Raw genomic sequence first — 18,080 nt, forward strand, 5'->3', positions numbered from 1 at the left:
GATTTTAGAGTTATAGAAGGCTTGTACCCATCTCTATATAAATAGAGTTCTTTCCAAAACAGAAAATAAGTTCCTCTGTGGGCTAGAAGAACTAAAAAAAAAAATAAAAAAATAAAGAATTCTAGGCAATCTGTCTTTTTAGATGCTAGTTTTTTTTGGTTTTTGTTTTTGCTGAGGCACTATTTTTGGAGAAATAAATTTGGTTCAGCAAGTGCACTTGGGAGCCTTGAGCCACGTCATTGCAGCCATTGTACTATCTGAGCCTTTTCATGGCAGGTTGGAAAGGGAAAACAATGCACCATGCCAGGCACTAAAAATGACAAATGTTCTGTTAGTTATTGCTGCACATGGCAAACTCGCAAGGAGGAACATTTCTGAATAGAAACTGCAGTGTCCAAGCAGGAGCAATGCATGGAGGTGAACCACTCAAACATGACAGATGAGTGATGTAAAAATTTTTCCCTACTGTAGTAGTTGCAACTTCTATTCTTTGTCTCCATAGTTCAATAAGCACAAGCACTACATAGCTCAGTAAGCATGAGGGTACTTTCCAACAAGAAGAAAAACTAAAGACCTCTGCCTCCTCAGAATATTTCTTAATAATAATTCTTAATCAAAATCCTCTTGTATGCAGGAGTGTAATACAAGAGTTATTTGTTACCTACAGCCAAACTGAGGATTAAATAGGACTCAAGTACTGTATAAGTTGTATCCTAGCCCTGCACACAGCCATGAACTTCACTTGGTGTTGTGCCACACACAGTCTGCCAGTAAGAATGGACATATAATCTTTATCCTATATATCTGTCTCCACTATCTTCTCTGTTGTCCCAGCAAGTGTTGAGATTACAGCAGAGGCAGTTTATCCAGCTAGCAGATGAGCTGGTTGTAGAACTGCCCACAGGGAGGATATGGTGAGAAGAAAACTGCAACACCGGAAGTTCCATACTAACGCAAGGAGGAACTTATTTACTGTCATAGTGACAAAGCACAGGAAAAGGCTGCCAGAGAGGTTGTGGAGTCTCCTTCTCTAGAGATATTCAGGACCTGCCCAGATGCCTACCTGTGTGACCTGCTGTAGGGAGCCTGCTTTGGCAGGGGGGCTGGACTTAATGATCTCTAGAGGTCTCTTCCAACCCCTACAATTCTGTGATTCTTTGAAAAAGAATACGAGAAACTTTCAGAGATCAAGAGGAATAAGTTGTGTCTTCAGTGCTTGAAGTGCAATATGCCTCTATAGTTTGTAGGACTGTATGGGACTTTACAGCTCAACCTTATGAATGTGTTTGTTTCAGCTGACAGTCTTGCACTTTGCAGGGTGTCTGTGTCAGTTTCAGCAGCTTTTGCAGGTTCTTTAAAAGACAACTTGTGAGTTCTGGTATATTGCCTGGAAGAAGTCTCCCATGTGTGAGATAATACTTAGTATTAATGGAAAAATATGACCTCTTGTGTCCTGCATTTTTGTTCATGTGTAACCTTCCACTCTCATATCGTTGGGATAATTTTAAGAAATGCAAGTGTTCTGGGAGTTCTACTGATTTTTTTTTTCCCTCTGAGACTAGACAGAGTCTGCCTTTCCTTGGAGCTCAGCTTAAAAGTTGAATCAGGTGTGCTGGAATCTCTTATCCTATTCAGTCTGTTTAAAAATAGGCATAAATGGTGTAAAGAGACTGACCAAAAAAGGCAGAGAACTGGATATGCAGCTTTCAAGCAAGTTCAGCTGAATAGTCATTCTTTCCATTGTTATTTGAGTGCTCTCATTACTGCATGGAACGGTATATTCTTTGGAAAAGGAGTGTATATGGGGGAACAGATTGGACAGTGTTATAGTCTAAAAATTATTTGCTATTCATTCTGCAAGGTACAACTGACAACATAATTCAGTGCAATGACTGACTGAAGGGTGCATACTACTTCTGTATATATTGGCAAACTATCAAGCTGCTCGTGTGAGCTCTTGCTTACCCCTGTACAACCCTTCCTGTAGGCTCCAGTGCCATCCTTCACAGCCTGCAGTAGCACACTTCCCACTCTGCCTTGCCAATTAAGGACTGTACTGGCTTTTCCTGCCTTTCTCTATTAGAAATGTTGGGTATCAAAATCTTCTCTTTCTCTATGAACCTCAGTAACGTCATTCCCACACTGCTCTGTTAAGGATATCAGATTTCTACATACTATCATGACAATAGGCATTCAAATTTTTATCTTTCCACATTACTCTCCAGGTGGATTATGAAGTGAACATTGCAGCATGCCATGTAACTGTAAAGAAGGGCTAAAGAATTTAATCTCTTTAATATAAGGCATCTGAACACTCCACCAGAGAGCTGCAAAATACTTCCCCCTGGTGAGAACAATTATTTGTTAGTTAATGTATAATTGTGTAACTAGGGCCTTTCCCAGCATTACAAGGAAATTTGAGAAGCAGGTCTTCAGCTGATATATACAGGTTTAATGATCTTGTCCCAAGTGCTTGTAAAATACTGTTGAGACAAGCCCAAAGCTAAATGAGGCCTTGTTTAATAAGCAAGGCTGCTGTATTTGCACTGGGCAGCCCAGCAGAGGAAAGGCATTTCTGACAGTTCTTTTATTCAACCAACTGAGGCATTGCATGTTTGTTATGTTTTAATAGCTCTGTGTCAATTATCAGTTCCTTTAGTCAGAATGAAAGTTGTATTGTCATCTGTTTATAATAGACACAAACTGAAATAACATACAACACAGTTAACGTCAACTATCAGGTTCTGGCCACTTTTGTTTAGTGAAAGCAGCAGAGTTTCTTCGCTGCAGAAAGAAAACAATGTTTACAGTAAGGTAGAGGCAGCAGTCGCATGGTCTGTTGTACAGGTAGTACAGTAACTTCAGCAAGGCAGCCCAAACCTGTCCACATGCTTGTGACACAATGCCAGTAATGCCAACCTGAAAGCTTTAGTCTACATTTAGACTTACCTTGGAAGCAGCACTTGTGCTGTAGTTTCTGCAGAACACATTTCTCTACTCATATACGGGTTGCTATAATCAGATTTCTCCAATGAAAATTAAGTGCTTCAGGCTTCTTGATACATTGCTGGTGCAGCCTTAATTTGGGCAAAATGTACTGCTGCTCCTTCCCTGTGAAAATTTCATCACTAAAGATGATGATGCAAATTGTTTTATAGAATCACAGACACACCTTCTATTAACTCTCATTGTCACTGAATTGCAAAAGATTGACAGGGAGTGAAGCAAGGGGAGAAGCTATGACAGACTGAAGGGGCAGTCTGTGGAATCTTTATTATTGCAAGGATTCTCTTTCAGCGTGAGTTCTTGAGCAAAGACCACTAACCCATGCAAGTATTTGCAGATTGGTCCCATTGTTCTTATGGCTCACTTGTTTAAAAATATAAAACAAAAATTAACACAGGCTAGAAAAGCACTGAATTTTCTGTTCTGACTGAAGTAGTGCCATCTACACAGTTCACCCATCTCCTTACTGACTCAGCCTTTTAAAATAACTGAACAGCACCACATAGTTTTTATTTCTTCCTCTTCTGTTTTTCTGCTTCTCTATCCAGCAAAATAAATAATTAACATTCAGAGGAAATGAGTTATGAAATCTCTAACAGCCTGCTAACCATTATGTTCTATAACCTTTGTTGGGAATGCAATACACACAGGAGACTTCTGTCTGGCCAAGATGGCCCTCTTAAGTGAAAGAAGCAGATATGGGTGTTTCTCTCCATTTGGATGCCCTTATAGAGAACCACCTCACTTCATCATGATGGGGTCATGGTCCCCTTTAGCACCACTCTCTTTTCCACCTTCCTCACCAACTTCCACAATTATTTTCACAAATTTAGCAGATACTCAGGTTGCCTATTAACATGCTCACTCCTGCCCTCAACTCTAACTCCTGCGCAGCTTTTCCCACACCCCATTGCTCCTGTTTTTGTTCTGATTTGAGTCACCAGGAATTCCCCATGAGCTCCTGAAGGGAACACTGCTGTCACACAACACCAATGTGGCCAGCTTTGATCTTCTCCCATTCTTTCCACTGTTTTCCCACTTTCCTTGGACTTTGTCCTGCTCCAAGACCAACAAGTCACTGGACAGAAAGAACCAAGCAGTGCTAAACAGCTACAAAGTGAGGAAAACCTCCAGCATCTAACTTGCCTTACCACTTCAGTCATGGATTATCTTGTAATTGACTATGATCCCCAAAATACATTCCTACAAAGCCACTAAGAGGCAAGAGCGTGACACTCACCTTAATACCAGGCCCAGCACAATTTAGAGCTTGCAGGCAGCTTTTATGCTTACAGAACTGACAACAATCTGGTTGTTGACTAAAGCACTAGAATCAGGTGGATGTTACTCTGTTGTTCTAATTCAGGCATTCTTGTTGCCTCCCTGGAGTCACCTCTGCTGGTGACCTGGATTTCTTGCTACTTCTGCACTAGGTCTTTACACCACTGGAAGGTAAGAAACACTGAAATCCAAGTTCCCTCCAAACAGTCTTAATATCTGTCCTGGTATATCTCTCTCACTTGTTCATTCAAAGGTTGTTTTGTTTTTTTCCCCCAACCTAGACTAACCTAACAAGATGTTGCTGCAGGATTTGGACCAATAGCATCAATTATAAGAATGTGCTCCTTTCAGTGCTTTCGGGGTGTATACCTGCTCTTGTTATCTCCAAGAAGGATAAAAAAAGTAAAGCTGTCAACCACTCTTCCTTTCTTCTGCTAAAATTCATGTGGTAATGTTATTTCTATAATAGGAAGAAGTAGGTGGGAACAGCTCATTAAAGTAGGTTGTAAGGTAGACTAACAAAATAGGCAATAATAAGGTAGACTAACAAAATAGGTAAGAATAGAAGGGAGTCCAGTGTGGATGTGGAAACTGCCTGGTCCCATACAAGGGCCCCTGCTGTGCACAGACATGCTGCTACACAACCTCACTTGGAGATAGGGGGAGTCTGGCAGCTCTTTGAATTATCTTCTCTGGTCTTACTGTCACCTTCTCCATAGCACTGGAGAAGCATTTTTGTGCTGTGACACAAGACTGAAGCAAGTTAATTTAAACTGGTTTGGCATGCAGATTTCAGTGAAATCTTCAGGCATTCAAACATATTACTGTATACAAATAGAATTTAACTCTTTTTCAATCACACCAAAATAAGACTCAGCAGCAATGTTTTACATAACAACATAACAGATTGTTGGATTATTCACTGATTCTGTTGCCATGGTGCTCAAACAGCCTCCAGCACACCATCTAGAATACTAATGTGCTGCAGGTATCGTGAAGATAAACCCAGTTCAGGGCCAGATTTGTCCAAGCTGTATTTCTTTGGGCAGCTGTATTCTGAACTGTCCAGATCACATGCACAAATGTCAAAGTCAAGGTCTATCATAAGTATTTGGTACTAGCAGCATTCAGCTGTGAGATTGAGGTCATGGTGAAGGAAAAAGTGAAGGCTAGAGTCTTTCTTTGTAAAATACTTGGAAGGAAATAGGATTTTGTCATTCAGTTACAAAGACCCCATGACTGTTGTGGATGGCTGAAAAACATGGCAGACAAGAAAATACCAAAAACAATAAAAATGTTGAACTATCTCGACTTCCTGATGAAGACATTTATTTTAAGCACTGTGGATACCTCTGCAAAAAACAGACAGTCCAAATGTGTGTATTTCATCGAACACATTATAGCTATTTTACACAGGTATTGTACTCATCACCAGTTATTCATTAAGCAGTATGACTAACATCTGTCATGTGGTGTTTGTTCACTCATTATCTGACCATGGGTGAAGAAGTCTGTTGCAGTGGTATGTGCATTATTTTGGTAAAGTTTTGATTCTGTTTCTGATTTAGAATATGTTACTGTACATTCATGGTACAACACACATGGACACAAAATGTGCTATGTATAAATATTTAGGCCAAAAGGTGTGAATGAGCACATGGAAAAAATCTGAACTTTCTACAAATGTCTCATATAAAGTTCTGCATCATCTGCAGAACAGCCTTACCCTTTCTGTGCACAAACGACTCTAACAAAGAAACAGAACTTCTAGTCAAGATAGTATATACTTCAGCTTGCTTAAAACTAAGGCTTGAAAACAGTATTGAAGTTGCCCGAGTTGTGATGGATAAAGAAAACAGGATGATGTAGAATAGAAAGGTATCACACAGAGCAAAGCAATCAACCAGCCAAAAATCAACTTCCAAGTGAAAAATAGCACAGCCTTGAAGAGGCCTAATTGTTTTTCCTTGTTCATACTCAGTTCAATATGTAGTCTTTGCCATTACATGACAGGTTTCCTTCTCTCAAATAATGTCTTTTATTTGCTCCATCTAAAATACTTTCTGACATTTATTCATTTCAGGCTGTTCTAGGAAACATCTGTACAGCAAATGTGTCTTAGACATACAGCTTGGATGAAAGAGATTTCCTTTTGGACTGGACAGCCTGAATAATGACCTCTGCAAATAAAACAAATGATTGATACTTGTGGTATTACTCACCACAGTACTATCTGCTGTTTCTCCCCTGATTTTTTAATGAGATTTAAAAGCCTTTGAGTGAATAACCCCAGCCTTTTCATTAATTTAGTTAGCATGAAAAGCTGTGGGGCCTATGTGGCAGGTGCTGTGGGTTAACAATAGGGGTACTGTTTAATCCAAGGGAAACAGTTTAAAACGGCCATGAATAAAAGAATATGGGACATTTTATGAGGTCAGGAGGAGCATTTTAAATCAGGAGGTGCAAAGAGAGACCAGCTACAGAAACATTCTTTCTTGCCACACTCACTTGGACATGAAAAAACGCCTTATAATTTGCTCTGCAGAAGATAAGGAAATCAAAGTGGAATATGTAAATACAAGAAGTTTGCTGGTACTCGGGATCGCTTCTAGCTTGCAGGAGTAGTTGGCTACTGTTCATCGGGGAATAGGCTGTTCTTCTACAGGATACTCCTTACCAGGCTTATCTCTTTGAAATTCAGAGAAACACAAGGAGACAGTGTAGCAAGTGCAATAGCATTTCAACACAGGGACAAATGGTATGTGATTTGCAGGTCTGTTTGTTTTCAAACACTGACTGACTCAGTTACTGAGAGCACTAATTAAGCAATCAGTGATTGAGAGTTTAGCGCAGAGAGCAGAAATGTTGGATCAAAATCGCAAACAAACTTTCTACAAAATACCTGAAAGTGGTTTTGTTCTCATCCAAGTTATACAATTGCAGTAGGTCCAGGGTCATTTGTGCCACTCCTCATCCCCTTAGGATACAGTTTCAGTGGTATAAATGGGCCTTTAGAGACTCAGGGTCAGATGGAGAAGAGTACAGTTTCAAAATTGAATTAAATACCTTCCAGTTATGAAGCACAGATGTTCAGGGTCAGGAACACACAAGTGTAACACTGCTATAATGTGTCAGACTACTACTGTTCCTGCTGTTGGAATATCCTAACCATTTGCAGGTGATTCAGAATAAGGTGTGTGAACACCAAAAGGAGAATTATATTATAGTCTGCACTATTGGAAAGCTCTTGCTGTGAGTTTTTACATACCTTACAATTTTTTTACTTTAAATAATTAAGTAACACAATGATGGATGCTCATGTCATTCATTTACATGGCCAATGGCTTTTCAAGTCTTGCAAAGGTCTTGGGCCAAGTGATCACACATGGGAATAATTTTCACACAGAAACCATGAAACCTCTTATTTATTTATTTTAATCAAGAGTTCTGCCTTCCAACTTCATGAAACATCCCATTTTTGCTTAAAAGTAAATTACTTTAGGTCCCATTTACCATTATTCTAAAAATATTTATAATGTCATCTTCTGTTTCATCTCTCCTCTAGCACATAATTGCCATTTTAATTTTTTACCACTACAGTTCGGCATTCCTTTTGTCTTCTTAATGCTGCTTTTACACAGCTGGGGAATCCCATGCAAACACAGTGATGCTGATCACGTAACATGCTTGTGGATTTTGTGGTTTCTCCAGTCCTGCTTTTAGGCTGCCAGGAGCCTCTTGCAGTTGTATTTTCACAAAGCACTATACAAGCTAGGAGGCAGTAATGCTTACGGGCCACATAAATTTCTGCGGGCAGTCTCACACGAGCAGCCATTTGGCATGAGTCGAATTTTTAGAGATAGTTGTCTATAGATACCTCCCAACTGGGGCAGTTCCTTTGCTCTCCACATGCTCTCCTTTTACTTTTCCTGTACTTTGCATATTTTCTCCTTGTTTCCTTCCTCTTTCCAGTTCTCTGTTCTCCCTTCTATTTCAGTCAGGTCCACGTGAGAAATTTCAGCTAGCTTTTGGAGAGTGAACTCCAGCTGACATACCTAACACCCATCCTATGGACATCTCAATTTATTTTTGATTATTTTCTTCCTGCCTGGAGGGGAAGAGAAGGATGTGGAGAGACCTCATTGTGACAGGAGGGGGAATAACTTTTTATATGGTTCGATATGACAAGGGGGGGAATGGCTTTAAACTAAGAGGGGAGATTTTAGTGGGATATTAGATACAAATTATTTACTCAGAAATTGGTGAGGTGCTAGCACAGGTTGCTCAGAGAAGCTGTGAATGGCACATCCCTGGAGGTGTCAAGGCCAGGTTGGGTGGGGCCTTGGGTAGCCTGAGATGGTGGGTGGCAACTCTGCCCATGGCAGGGGATTGGAACTGTGGGGGCTTTGAGCTCCCCTCCAAGCAAAGTCATTCCGTGATTATTTCCCCCACTTTTTAAATCCCATTTCCAAACCCATTCACAAAAAACAGGAAGGCCACCTTCCACATTACCATGGAAGCTGTGAGTAGTGCTTGAGAATGATTCCACCGGTGGAGAAAGCTGGTGAACTTTACCATCAAATGCATCTGAACAACTCTCACAGAATCATAGAATTGTTTGACTTGAACAGGACCCTTTCTAAAGACAATCGGTTCAACTCCTCTGCAATGAACAGGGACAGCAGCTACAGCTAGATCAGGTGCCCGTAGCCTCATCCAGCCTGGTCTTGAGTGTCTCCAGGAATAGGACATCCTACTCTCTGGGAACACAAGGGTGTCTTCTCTCCCTTATTGTAAAAAGCTTTTTCATTAAATTCAGTCTAAATCCTCCCCTCTTTTAGTTTGAAACCATTTCCCCTTGTCTTAACTCAGCAGGCCCTGCTAAAGTGTCCCCTTCTTTCTAAAAGCCCCCCTTTAGACACTGAAAGGCTGCTACCAGGTCTCTCCAGTTTAGCTACAGTCACTCGCTGGGGACTTGTCCGAGCTGCCAAACTCACAGCCCCCCCACACGGGAATATGCAAAAAGGTGTGATTTATTGAGTGTACAATAGACACGAAGGAAGAGATGCTCTTCCTGCTTTGAAAGGTCTTCAGTGTCCTGGGTCACTGTCAGGCAGAGCTTGCCGGCCACCCCTTCCATCCTCCTCAGAGCTCCCCGATGACTTTCCTCCAGCACTTTCCCAGAGCTCTCATTTCATGACCTTCCAGCATTGATACGAGCCCCCAAACAATAATAACAACACGTCGGGGAGGGATGTTGCCCCTTCTTCCCTCGAAGAATGGAAAAGCGCCCAGGGCAGTAAGGCCACAGGGCCTCACCTCGGCGGCCCCCACGCCCTCTCCCAACAGCCGCGGGGGAGGGGAAGGGAGGGGAAGAAGGTCGCACGTCCCCCTCTCCCCCTGGCGGGCCCCAGCGGCCGCCCCTCACCGGGGCCGCGGGGCGGGGAGCGCATCGCGGCGGGGCCGGCGGCACCTCGGGGCGCACCGGCGGCGGCCTCGCATGCGCGCGGCTGGGCGGACGGCGGGGGAGGAAGCGGGAGGGCACCAAATTCAAATCGTTGCTGAGAAGGGAGGGGAAAATACACGGGGGAAGGAGGCAAGCCAGGGGGAACGGAGTGGAGCGGAGGAGGAGAGAGGGAGGAGGAGAGTGGGAGGGGAGTGTGGAAGGCTCTAAGGGAAAGCGGCAGAGGCCGGAGAGGAGGCACGGCGGACGGCGGGGAAGGCAGAGGTGTCAGGGGAAGGACAGGGCGGCTTCGGGCACCCTCGGCCGTAGCGCGGGGCAGCCGCCCGCCCATCCTCCCTCCCCGCCCGATCGCCGCGGCACCATGGTGGACAGGGGCCCCTTGCTGACCTCGGCCATCATCTTCTACCTGTCCATCGGGGCGGCGATCTTCGAGGTGCTGGAGGAGCCTCACTGGCGCTCGGCTACCGAAGACTACAAACGGCAAAAGACGGAGCTACTCAAGCAGTTCCCGTGTCTGGGCCAGGAGGGGCTGGACAAGATCCTGCAGGTACAGCGGGGACGGGGGTGTCGGGCAGGGCGGCAGGTGCCGCGGGCGCCCGGGGCGGAACGGAGCAGGGCGACGCTGGGCTGCCCACGGGGAGCCGGCTGCCGTCCCGTCCTCTCAAAGCCCAGCGGGTCCCTGAAAGTGTCCCGGGAGCACGGGGAGCGCTCTCCGCCCGCCTTCATTGCTTAATGGCAGAGCGATTGGGTAGGTCCGCGCTCCTCATCCCCGCGATAAAAGAGCGTGGGGTGCCTCGGGGTGGGCGCTCCTCGAGCGTGGGGATGAGGAGGTGGCCGAGCGGGTGCTACTGCCCGGCGCGTTGGTCGTGAATACAGCCCTTGTTTGAGCACCCAGGGTGGTTTCTCCTGCCTCAATGGACGTTGTGTGTGAGGAAGGGAAGGTGAAGCCAAGTCTTGATCCTCTTCTGTTTGGTCTGGATTCGTATTTATTTTTTTTTCTCGCCTTTTTTTTTTTTTTTTTTTTTTTTTTTTTTTTTTTTTTCCCTTAGTGAATGCGCTCGTTATGAGGGAAACGTGTGTGGGGGTCTGGGCGGAGGTCCGAGAGGTCAGGCTGCGAAGGAGAGGTGTGGGCAGGTCAGGAGTGAACGCCTTGTGCACAGGGATGCTCGTAGTCCTTGTGCTGAGATTCCACTTTGGGCGAGTGACTTCTTTCTGAGCCATAAGGAGCTGATAATTGTCTCATTTCCTATCTGGCAGAACGCCTCTTCAAAACTAATCATTAATCGATATCACGTAGTGATAATGCCAGAGTGGTATAAACTTAGAGCCCTTTGGATGTGGTGTCAGTTGAAACATGGCGGCAAGCAGTGGTGAGCCATGGATAATAGGCTGCCCAGATATGTGGGGCTCTGATGGTGAAAATGAGTCTCTCAGGACTTTATTTCAAGAATGTTTATATTGACTAGGTCTTATGGTCATTGTGCTTTGAACATTTTTTTTCTTGCATAATTTCATTCTTAAAATTTACTAAAAGTCTACTAAAATACTAGGAAAATGACTCATTCATTCTGTTCGCATAATCAGTTCAGTGCAAGCTTTGAAGATGTATGTTCGTGATGCTACAAGTTTGTGGTTTAACATTTATTCCTTCAGCTGGTGACTACTTTGTGTCTGTTTCAGATGGAGCTTTCTGTTGGTAGTGTCCTTACCATTTCTGTCTTAGCACTGACTGATGAATACACTTATGTAGTATACAGGCTTGAAATCGTGAAGGGATGCTGGAAAATGAAAGGCACACGTGTTTTGCTGCACTAGAATCTTAATGAATTCTTACTCTAGGTTATCCATTCCCAGGAGAAGAAAACTCATCTGGATTGGGGTGTGCCTTAAGCCTATCACATTTAACTTGCTGCTGATACAATTCAGAATCTCAACTCTGGCTCAGTTCAGGATGAAATTCATGTGGGTATGAGAGAATTATTTAGCTAGTGTTTTTTCCGTGACCCTTACCACAATTAATCCTGAAGCAGCAGGAAAGGTTATTTTCTAAAACAAAAAATGACTAGGAAACAAAATTCTAGGGCAGTTCATTAGGATGGACCATATGAGATAGTGCACTGTAGAGTGTGGATGGGAGCAGAGTTGATTAGAAGAAAAGCAATATGAGGCACACTATAGGCAGATCAAAGTAATTGGTTTGAGTACCTCTGCACACCACAAAGTATAGGAGGGACTTCCCTCCTTAGTGTGTTGGCTCCTGGTGGTATTCTTGAGTTCCTGTTTTGACTCTGTACTACTTCCAATTATACCTTACTTTCTATGTCTGATTTTGCTTGTCTGATGATCCCTTGTAGATATTCTGCTGTCATCTTAAGGCCAGTTTAGCTAAAATACAATTTTTTGCTTGCTCTTTCACTCTTACTGGTGACTGGAAACATCACTATTTGCTTTATACTGAATTTGTGCTTTTGATGCTGTTCTTATTCAGCTTGAGAAGTGATTGGAAGGAGAGAAGTAGCATTTCCTACAGAGGAGGGTGACAGGGTGAAATATAGTCCAGAGGGGGAAAATAAACAAGAAGTCATAGGAGATAATAATGGTTTCATCTTGGATAAGCTGTAAAGTATACTGCAAATAATGTTTTTAATGGCCATTTATTAACTGCTATCCATGCTTTTTCTGTTGGGTTTTGATGACTCTTTAAAACATAACAAATCTCTGTTTTCTTTTGGCAAATCCCGGTCATCTTGCACTCATACAAAACCTCCAAATGGAGTATTTTATAATTTGTCTTCGCTGACTTTAAAAATGCATTTTTTTTCAGTTTATCCACACATTTTTTTGTTTTTCTGAGCCACTTCCTTGGACTCCCTGAACTAGTTCTTAGGATTTTGTGTGACCTGACTTATTTCCCAGCTTTTGTTTTCAGTTTCATGGTCTTCAGTTCATCTTAGAGCTTTTCCTCTCAGTCTACTTGTGGTCCCCACTGATGCTCATGTGACTTCACAGCCACACTGAGCTCTTCTAATTACTTCTCTGATATTCTCTTTAGTATCTGCATTTGAAACACACAGGATAAAGTTTTACAGCAAATATAACCAGATATAAGAAAGCTGAATGGTTGGTAAAATGCAAAGATGCCAATAAATGTTTAAGTTGAACTAACAATACCAATTTTGTTTGCAGAAGCAAGCTGAAAGGTGACAAGGACTGACTTATTCAGAGACAGATCTCTCTGCTGCCCTTGTTCCCCACCCAGGTTAGCTTGTGTGCTCATCTCAGCCTAATGTTAGCTGTAAGTGCAATGGGAGTTCTGTATGGAATGGATGCAGAGTTAAATGTGTAGGGTGATATTAACAGTTTAAAAAAAGGAATGAGGCTATCAGCACAGGTTCTCAGTTCATATAGAGACTGGTATATTTGTACCTACCTACCATCTGAGTGATTCTTAAGGGGGCTGTATTATGTCAAATGCTCTCTAGGGTTTGTATTCTGTAATAGAAGATTTCACAACACCTGATTACTGTAAAAATATACTGCTATAAACTTTATTGAAATACACAAGAAACACTTTCGCAAAGAGTGTTTTAGGATAGCTGGAAGGTCTTTCTTCCCTAATCCTAAATACCTAAGAAAAAGCTTAAAAACAGCACCTAGCAGTCTTATGTGAAGAATCCATTTGCTGTTAAGTATTCTAAGTGCCATGAAAGTATTTCCTAAATTCTTATTGGACTAATGCTACTTAGACCCTTATAATATAAGGGTCTGACTCTGGACTGTGTGTGTATGTTGTTGTATAGAGCTCTATGGCTTTGCCTTGCCTTGTTGCTGTGGCTCAGTGTCCTGGGACTCTTTAGGAGGAGTCTGAGAGAAGGCTGAGAGATCCACAGTGATGGCACCTTCTCTTACCCTGCTGTACAAATGAGTTTTGGACACAGAAGCAAACAAAGAGTAATGCGATTGTTTCCCTCTTCTCTAGTTCCTTACTTTTACTCTTTATTGCTCCATCCTGATTGTGAAACTTCAGCTTAATGATAAAGAAGCTATTCATGCAAGGAGGAGCTCTCTTGACCCTCATACCACTATTTATATGAGCAAAGGTTTGCAGCACTGAACTACTTCTTGTTTACTAGGAAATCTGTTTCGCTGGCCCACCACAGTCATCATGGAATTAAATGCTTCCCACTGATAAACCTCAAGGCTAGTGAAAAGAAAGGGAATAATTTAAAGATAAGTGAAAATGGTTACTTTCAAAACAAAGTAATAAAATGAGAAGAGAAACTAGCTAAGTTCAGGAAAAGCCGGTGAACTTTACAAGAGCAAATAATTGAGGTCTTTATTTGAAAAGCATGCAGGACTGTAAACTGGCCTGACAAAGAGCTTTAGAAACTTGAATGTTTAGACTTAGAGCCCAGTGCTGTGAACAAATATTTAGAAGATTCTTAAGGAGAGCTTCAGCTAGGATATACTTGGCACACAGGAGGATTATTCTAAAGGAAATAACCTCAAGTGGCTTAATAGTGATTTCTCCTCTGATTTTTTTTTTTCCTTATTTTTTTTTTCCCCCAAGCCAGGATGTCTTCTCCCTTTGCAAATACTGACAGGTGCACTTCTGAATTTAAATTTTCTAAACCCCTGTGTTAAGTTTTAATTGCTTTTCATGAGTTGAACGTTCAATTAAGAGACTGTATTTTTTCTTTATTGTTAGTAGACTGCGTTGCTCACCAATGTAAAGTTAGCATAGACTATTTTTTCCCCCCAGTAATCTTTACTTTCCCATGTTCTTGAGGAAGTGAATAAATACAGCATGGAAGGTTCTAGACTACTGTGGCTTCCTTACTTCCTGATTCCTTCTATGTAACGTATTGAAGGTATAGGAGACTTAAGTGGAAACTGAATTCTGTAGCTTAAATGCCAGTCAGTCTTTCCTTTTGCGTGATCTGAAGAATGTAAAAATGAGCAACAACTGGACAAGGACAAAGCAAATGATTAACAGCAAAGATATTAACAGCAATACCTAATAATACTTCCCACCTAACAACTTGAGGGCACACTTAAGGCTTATGCCTGAGAAACAGTTGCTAGATGTTTTCAGATGTGTAACATTAGTTCTGTACTCTCAGCGGAGACAAATGGAGCTTAAAATGTAGGACCGCTGTCCACAGTGCCTCGGTGGCATCTCAGCCTATGGCTTATAGATACTGCTATGGCAGCGTTAGAAGAGGAAAACTGGGGATAGGCAGTGCTGCTTTATACCATAGCTTTTCACTGTGTACGCCTTCATGCAAAGTCATATGTAACCAGACATGCTTTCCTGTCGCATTTTGTCCGTCCCTCCCCCCTTTTCCCTGTTTAACCATTATATTGTTTAAACTTTCTTGGAACATAGTTAAACAAAGCTGATAGTGCATACGTAGCAACTCTCAACTGATGGAGCAATAGCCATCGATTAGAAGTTTTAACTTTCCTGCTGTGGACTTAATCCCTGGGTGCTTGTAGTATATTGTCCTGTTATTCTGGGGATAGAATGTTTCTACTGCCTGACATATTACTTTCTGCTATTAGGTGTATTTTCAGGCAAGCTCTACTCCAGAGATAATGGTGTATGCAAGTAGACCTGCATCAACAGCCTGTTCTCCTAAAAGATCATGAAACTCCTGCTTTGTTACTTACTGGGTATATTGTTATTGCAAGACACCTTCTATAGCCAGAGAAAACAGAGTTTAATTATGACTTTGTGTAGATTTCCATTTTAAAACAAATTGTTATCTTTCTTATTAATTAAACAAAATGAATTGTTTTGGATAGCATTGACCTTTAAAGCAATTGCATTTCATACTAGTACTGTGAGTAGATGTTAACATATCAATTTGCAGACAAAAGCAAGCTGGATTGCAGGTAGTAGCCAGTAGTTTGATTAGCAAGAAAACTACATCCAAAAATGTGGACATTCATATCTTATTTTTATCTTAACTACGTTCTGTGTTCAGATCTCATGATAGCTGTCTTGAAAGCAGAATAGTATTGTGGTAACTGTTTCCCAGACTGAAAATGAAGTTTTTCAGGTTCCCTTAATAATGGCTTAAAAGAAAAATACCTTTATTTTAAATTATTCCATTGGTATATATGTCTAGTAGTAAACTGGTATTACAGTCTTGCTGGGGCTGATGAAACATAATAATATCTATATATTTTTAAGCTACTGGATAAACTTTGTTCTCATCATGTTCTCCTGTTAAAACTGGGAACAAAGTGCTCTAAAACTATATATACATTAGTAGGTCATGCAGGCCAGTAGGAGTAGACCTAGAGAACAAAACCACTGATGTTAAGGACGTGATGATCACTGTATTTGCAGGAATTTTTACTTTCTGCTGACTCTCATGTGATCCTATGGATTTAATGCCCATGAGCAAGTAGCTCGTTGTTAGATTTCTTCATTGAAGACATCTTCAGGTTTAGCGTAGTCCAAAATAAGTTCAGTTCATAAGCTCTGAGTCTGCTCCCTGGAGAGAAACAAGACACATTAATAGGGGACAGCTAGGAGAGTTGGACTTCTGTGTACTCTTCATCTAAATTAAAATGCCACTATGCTAGCATCGTGGTGTTGTGTATGTTGCTACATACATCCCTAGGGTAGCTATATTTAAAGTCAGATTAAAATCCTGAAATATAGCATGTAATACGTACTTCTCATGTTTGGTTGCTCTGCTTGTTGAAGGGATGGCAAAAATTTGAAGTCATAACTGTTATCTTTGTGTTTTGTCTTCTGATTTGGGTTTCTTGACAGATGAATCTAGTATTGTGGTATCTTTGCTCCAGAACACAAAACACTTTAACATGGAACCTCAGACTTGCAGTTTGTGTTCTGTTTCCATCCTTCTTACTTTATCACATCTCCGTATTAGAAGCCTTAGATATTACAGTAATAATTATGTACTTACCAACATTTTAATTGTAGGCAGGAGAGATCCCTCCTAGGCATGGCTTATCCTGGCAGCTCTATTTACAGTCAAATCAGTAAGGAAATTACCTTTTGTTCTTGTGTTATGTGAATTCCAGTGGATCAAAGGAACTGTTGGGTGTGAAGTAGCTTCTGAAATGTTTCAGGCTTCAATTTCATATACCGTTTTCTTAAGAGGAAGAAACGTGAGTGCTGAAAAAGAATTAAGAAACTAGTAATAAGTATGATGGTATATTATAGCCTCTGCTGAGTCTGTGCATCTGTAGTGCTTCTCATGATTGACTTGTTTCAAACTCTTGTTTTGGGATTGGTCGTTGCTCTTGCTCATCTGTGGGATATTTCTGCCTTAGCCAAATGGTAGAAGCAGACTGTGATTGAGCAAACTGGCGAATAGTAAATTGACTTTCCATGCCAGCATCTTGCAAATGTTGTGTAAGCAAGTTCCAGCTGCTCAGAAACAAAACCTGTGTGACATTTCAGGTTGCAGCAGATATGAAAAGAAAGTATGAACTGAACCTAGCATGGATGTCTGAATTCTGATCCTTCTTAGCATCAAGGATGTCAGTTCCTTAACGTTAGTTTGGATTCTAGAGTAAGGCATGAGGTTGTCAGATGATGCTGGCTATCAAGTGATACAGCTAATTTGAAAACAGCATTGCAAAAGGCTGTCAAGGTCCTGAGGTGGAGGAAAACATAGTCATCTAGTTTGGTTTTGTTGTTGTTTTAGGGTTGTTGGTTTTTTTTTTTTTTTGTTGTTGTTCCTTTAATTTTTTTGTTGGCTTGGCTAAAATGTCAGATTCAGTGATGACTTCTGTGCATGACTTCTAGTACTTGGATTGCTGCTCCTCTTCCCTACTTCCAACCAACTCCAAGGTAGTAGGAAAATCTTTGAAGGAAAGTCACTCAAGAATCATGTGTGGTCTCCTATCAAAGAAACAGCAGCTCTAAGTATGTTTTCTCTGGCCTTCAAGAGATGAGTCTCCTCCAGGCACCCAAGGAGCAGAGGAGGTATTTGGAGCCAAGCAGCTGCATAAAGAAATGGGATACAATCAAACTTGGTTTCTCTTGTAGCTGTCTGGCTGCAATATCCTACTACAGATGCAGCTGTTGCAGTTTTAGCTAAGTACCTTTGCACAGACCGTAATGCAAATATGTTAAAATCACATTAAATAGTGGGACTATGATAACTTGCCAGGTAAGTTAGAATTTCAACCTTCAGGCCTGTGTAAGTGGTGTGTACGTGACTGCAGAATCATAGAGGGCAATTCTGTAATCAAAGTTTGCCTTGTTGGCACAAGGGTTTTTGAAGGGCATTGGAGTTCATGTTTAGAAAATCACTCTTTCTCATTGGTATCAGTGCAGTCT

General features: G+C 41.7%; 1 protein-coding gene across 1 annotated transcript in view; it reads left to right on the forward strand.

Annotated features, from left to right (window-relative positions):
* Positions 1-9,890: 9,890 nt before the first annotated feature.
* KCNK5 (potassium two pore domain channel subfamily K member 5) overlaps positions 9,891-18,080 on the forward strand; it is a gene marked incomplete at its 3' end in the record, with an annotated part of 30,151 nt that continues 21,961 nt past the window's right edge. Inside the window, exon 1 of the mRNA XM_015857557.2 lies at positions 9,891-10,298. Within this exon, the coding sequence (XP_015713043.1) occupies positions 10,113-10,298 (186 nt within the window). The remainder of the gene's footprint in view (positions 10,299-18,080) is intronic.

This window comes from Coturnix japonica, chromosome 3 (genome assembly GCF_001577835.2).
Source record: "Coturnix japonica isolate 7356 chromosome 3, Coturnix japonica 2.1, whole genome shotgun sequence".
Taxonomy (NCBI): domain Eukaryota; kingdom Metazoa; phylum Chordata; class Aves; order Galliformes; family Phasianidae; genus Coturnix; species Coturnix japonica.